At 61.0% G+C, this 5,322-nt stretch overlaps 1 protein-coding gene across 1 annotated transcript; it reads left to right on the top strand.

The window, feature by feature from the left end:
* The first annotated feature begins 1,683 nt into the window (after positions 1–1,683).
* Positions 1,684–5,219, top strand: LOC113962168 (tubulin alpha-4A chain). Its single transcript, XM_027672967.1, has 4 exons — positions 1,684–1,780; positions 3,457–3,679; positions 3,819–3,967; positions 4,153–5,219. The coding sequence occupies exons 1-4, from the start codon at positions 1,778–1,780 to the stop codon at positions 5,122–5,124; spliced, it is 1,347 nt and encodes a 448-aa protein (XP_027528768.1). The 5' UTR covers positions 1,684–1,777; the 3' UTR covers positions 5,125–5,219.
* The last annotated feature ends 103 nt before the right edge of the window (positions 5,220–5,322 follow it).

Genomic DNA, 5,322 nt, shown 5'->3' with positions numbered 1-5,322 from the left:
CTGGTACTGGTGCTGCTATGCTTCCTCCCAGTGCTCTGCTCCAGCTCTGCCTCCCCACATTAGTAAGAGCCCCATACCAGAGGGATATAGCCAGGACACATGGCAGGCTCTGGGCCAGTGCCCAAGCATGTCCATCAAAGGGATCCAGAAGAGTGCTGTTGATGTGATTGGAGAAGCACCTAGCTCAGGCATGGGGTCTTCTGTGTGGGATTACCTCTATCTGCCCTGCTCTGCCTGTGCTCTGCCATCCTCCTGGGGCACGTGGCCCCACTCTACCTGCCCCAGATCATCTTCTGCATTGTCCCCATTCTGACTCTCACTGCCCTGCCTGTTGGTGAGTAGTCCCAGCATCAGCTCCTGGCTCCAGCTGCAAACTGGAGATTTCTGTTACCCATTATCCAGCATGCTGGTTCCAGAGATTAATTTTCCCTGCTTACCACTAATGCTACAGCTATATTGACCCACGGGGGCTGTCCTCCCCTGCCCTTCTCCTCCCGACATGCACCTGTGTCAGCTGGAGGGGGAGTGGGAGCCACCCCCAGCTGATGGAGCGCAGCCAGGCACTCATCCCACTGTGCAGGGCTGCTGGCATTGCTCCGTGCGTCAGAGCACTGGGCTCAGACTGAGTGGTGCCTGCTGCTGTGCCAGGGCAGGAGTTGCTGCCCTTCACACCAGTTGCTGCTCTGATCCACTCTTTACTGAGGTCTGAGTGTCGGGAAAGGAAGGAACCTGCTCCTCCAGGAGTAATTCCACCACAGATACCTCCCTGGGTATTCACAGAGATCTGATTCTGCAACCAAAAGGACAAAGAAGTTGGAATTGCGTCCTACTACTATTTTCTAAAAGTTATCCTGCACCTCTGATCTGGACCCTGAGGGACACAGCAGCGTCCCTGGTGTGCTACTCCTGGCATGCTGCTGAGCAGCAGAGCCCCAGCCATCCCCATGTCCAGGGAGGGATAGCTGTGTGAGCCCAGTCCCTGGCAGACAGCATGCAAGGCTGGTGGTCCAGGCATCCTCAGCAGCAGGATCATCCCTGGCCCTGGCAGGGGTGGCTGTGCTGGCCAGGGCTCAAAACAGAGCTGCTGCTCTGAATGTAGTCACAAGTTATTAACAGCAAGCAGTCTGCAATGACCCTTTTTTGGCAGCCCAGATTTGTCATGCAGATCTGCAGCCTCACAGGGTTGTGCAGAACTGACTGTTTGTCCCCACCGGGAGAGAAAGGCAAACCTTGGCTGGAGGCTTCCAGAGTATTGATGGCAAAGGGAGGTTTGGGGGTACCCTGGGCTCCAGAGTCTGACGTGTGTCTGTATCATGTTTCTCCTTATTTCTCCTGTTCTAGAGGCCCAAGCGGTCTCGAGGTGTCCCCATGTCCAGGGGGAAGCTGGTGACAGAGCAGGTTAGGGGCTGCTCTACCTGGTCGGGTTCCGGTGCTGGTGGGTGAGCACCGCCGGTCACCCCTGGGGGTTGGTGCCCAAGTCTTCTGCCCGCAGCCTGGCCGAGTGTCCCCGCTTCCCTCCCGGCAGAGAAGGGGGAGCAGCCCCGGCCCCCGCACCTCGGAGTTCCTCCGCAGCTGGAAAGACCCCGTCAGGTTCCCACGGACCCCGAAGGGGATACTCCCCCCTCACATGCAAGCGTACCCAAAATAAGGGGGCGTGGCGGCAGCAAGCCCCTCCCCCCTATAAGAGAGCGCTGCGGCGGGGATTGCAGCAGCCGCAGCTCAGCGCCGAGCCCCGCAGCACCGAGTAACCGGGACAGCCCGCACCCCCCACCGCAACATGGTGAGTGTGGGCCGGCGGCGGGCACGGTGGCGGGGAGGGCGCCCGGCAGCCCCTCGGCGATGCCCTTGCAGCCCCCCCGCAGCACCGCGCCCGGCGGAGCGGCCGCGACTCACCCCCTCCTTCCCCGCCGTGACCTTGGGCAGCCCTGCCGGCCCCTGCCCGGGGGCAGCCGAGCCCCCTCACCCGCTCCCCCCGCCGCCGATGCCGGGGTGCCTGCCCTCCCCCCGCTGCCGCAGCGGGGAGGGCCCTGGGGATGGAGGGGGGTGACCTCTCCGGTGGGGAGCGGTGGCGGGGGACGGACGGGGACAGCTGCTGGGGGTGGAGGCGCCAGCCAGGCTCCGGGGGCCGGAGCTGGGCGCTCGGCAGGGCTCCCCCCACGGCAGCGGACGCCCCGTCGGGGCTGGTGGCGGGGCGCGGTTGTGGGGGTCTCGTCCCTCCAGTCCCGTCCCGCGGGGGTATGGCAGCGGCAGAGCGGGCCGGGGCCGCTCTCCGAAGCGGGCAGTCGCCGCTGCCCTTGCCCGGGGCCGGGGCTGTCTATATTTAGCGGCTCGGGAGTGGGCCAGGGCCGTGCCAGGAGGCGCAGCGCCCTGCCCTCCCCGCCGCAGTGCTGACCGGGCTCTGCCGGGGGCTCTGCTGGGGACCCTGCCCAGGATTGCCCTCCCTTCCTCCCGGCGGCTGGGGCTGCCCCTGGCCCTCCCGCAGGAGTCAGGAGCCCTTGTCCTACTCCGGCGCTGAACCGAGACACGGACCCCATCACAGTTCAGGGCACTGTGCAGTTGGGGAATGCAGGAGGAAAATGCTCCAGGACGCCCAGGCTGAGTCGGGGTGTCCCACCAGGGGAAGCAGGGATGCTGGGAGTAATGAAACAGGGATGCTAGTACTAGCAGAGGCAGGTTGCCAGGGACAGGGGACCAAGGGTGCTAGGGGCAGCAGAGGAGGGATGCCGGGGTAGCAGAGCAGGCCTAAACCTAATGTATGGGAGTGCACAAGGTACATCTCCAGCTCACAGCCTGCTCCCCAGCACTTCTGCCAACACAGGTTTTGCAGCACAGGGTTGGGACTGTGTAGCCTAGGGAATCTCTATGCTGCCTCAGAAACTGCTGGACTTCACTGCCAGCCCTCACCTGGCTGCCACCCACCACCCTTGCATCTCCAAGGCCACTCACCCCAGGAAACTGAGGACTTATCTGGCTCTGGAGCGGCAGACAGGGCAGTTCCCCCATGCTGGTTGTCACTCATGGGTTAAATGTGTGCCCCTGTCAACTCAGCCCCTCACTGGACTGCTGTGGCAAGGAGAAGGGGCTGGGTCTGCCAGGGACCCTGGCAAAGTGGCTGGGGCAGGAAAACTGGACCAGGCTCTGCTCCCCATGCTGGTGGAGGACAGGCCTGGACAGAGTCTGTTGTGCTAGTGGCTGCCAGCAAGGGCAGGGCAAGAGGGATGCCAGAGTTGGCTCTCGACCCAGCAAGTGTCTGTGCATGGCTGAGGGCAATGACAGACATATGGGGCCCCTCAGGAGCACACAGGAGGTCACCCGAAGGAAAACATGCTCTTGAGGGTCGCTAACCAGAGCAAGTTGTGTGTGGGTGACTCTGTGGCACTGGCACCAGGCAGAGTGCTCCCTGGGACAGGCAGAACAAAGCTGTGCCAGGATCTGACCCTGCCTCCCCCTCCCCAGCGCGAGTGCATCTCCGTCCACGTCGGCCAGGCCGGCGTCCAGATGGGCAACACCTGCTGGGAGCTGTACTGCCTGGAGCACGGCATCCAGCCCGATGGGCAGATGCCCAGTGACAAAACCATTGGCGGAGGGGATGACTCCTTCACCACCTTCTTCTGTGAGACCGGAGCTGGGAAGCATGTGCCACGGGCCATCTTTGTGGACCTGGAGCCCACTGTGATTGGTGAGTGTACCCTACTGGGCAGTGACAGTGGTCATTATTTCTGTGAACAACCCATTGCAGGACACTCCCTAGAGTGGCTTCTGCCACCTTTCCCCAGGCCTAGTTAGAAAATCTCTGTCATTGTGCCAATGTCTCCTAGATGAGGTTCGGGGAGGAGTCTACCGCCAGCTCTTCCACCCTGAACAAATGATCACTGGCAAGGAGGATGCTGCCAACAACTATGCCCGTGGGCACTACACTATTGGCAAAGAGATCATTGACCAAGTGCTGGACAGGATCCGGAAGCTGGTAAGTGACTGCAGAGAGGGGACATGTCCCCCTGACTGGTGGGATCCAGCATCCTTTGGGGAATGGGAGCAGGGAGTGAGCTCCTCTATACCCTGGGAGGAATCTGCAGCTACCCAAGCAAACGTTTGAAACTTCCCTTGAGCCAAGTCAGTGCTTGGAGGAACCTTACTTGTCTCTCTCTGCAGGCTGACCAGTGCACAGGACTCCAGGGATTCCTTGTGTTTCACAGTTTTGGAGGTGGCACGGGCTCTGGGTTCACCTCCCTGTTGATGGAACGACTCTCTGTTGACTACGGCAAGAAGTCCAAGCTGGAGTTCTCCATCTACCCTGCACCACAAGTCTCCACTGCTGTGGTAGAGCCCTACAACTCCATCCTCACCACACACACTACCCTGGAGCACTCAGACTGTGCTTTCATGGTGGACAACGAGGCCATCTATGACATCTGCCGCAGGAACCTGGACATCGAGCGCCCAACCTACACCAACTTGAACAGACTCATCAGTCAGATTGTCTCATCCATCACAGCATCACTGAGGTTTGATGGAGCCCTGAATGTTGATCTGACCGAGTTCCAGACCAACCTGGTGCCCTACCCTCGCATCCACTTCCCCCTGGCCACCTATGCCCCTGTCATCTCCGCAGAGAAGGCTTATCATGAGCAGCTATCAGTGGCCGAGATCACCAACGCCTGCTTTGAGCCAGCCAACCAGATGGTGAAGTGTGACCCTCGCCATGGCAAGTACATGGCCTGCTGCCTGCTGTACCGTGGGGACGTGGTGCCCAAGGACGTCAACGCCGCCATTGCCACCATCAAGACCAAGCGCAGCATCCAGTTTGTGGACTGGTGCCCCACGGGCTTCAAGGTGGGCATCAACTACCAGCCGCCCACGGTGGTGCCAGGGGGTGACCTGGCCAAGGTGCAGCGCGCCGTCTGCATGCTGAGCAACACCACAGCCATCGCCGAGGCCTGGGCTCGCCTGGACCACAAGTTCGACCTGATGTACGCCAAGCGCGCCTTTGTGCACTGGTACGTGGGCGAGGGCATGGAGGAAGGGGAGTTCTCTGAGGCACGGGAAGACATGGCTGCTCTGGAGAAGGATTACGAGGAGGTGGGCCTGGACTCCTACGAGGATGAAGAGGAGGGCGAGGAGTAGAGAAGCCTCAGCCAAAAAGGACCATGCTCCTTCCCAATGTTACCTGCAGAAACCCTTTGCAATAAACCATTTCAGAGCCTCTGTGTCTCCCACTATCCCCCCAGCTGTATTGGTTTCTTGCCAGGTCAGGTGTGTGGTGAGTGCTTCAGCCCTGGTACTGGTGCTGCTATGCTTCCTCCCAGTGCTCTGCTCCAGCTC

The sequence above is a fragment of the Neopelma chrysocephalum genome, unplaced genomic scaffold (assembly GCF_003984885.1).
Source record: "Neopelma chrysocephalum unplaced genomic scaffold, ASM398488v2 Primary Assembly neopelma1_115334, whole genome shotgun sequence".
NCBI classification, from domain to species: Eukaryota; Metazoa; Chordata; class Aves; order Passeriformes; family Pipridae; genus Neopelma; species Neopelma chrysocephalum.
The sequence above is the reverse complement of the archived record's forward strand: the minus strand, read 5'-3'. Positions and strand labels throughout refer to the sequence as shown.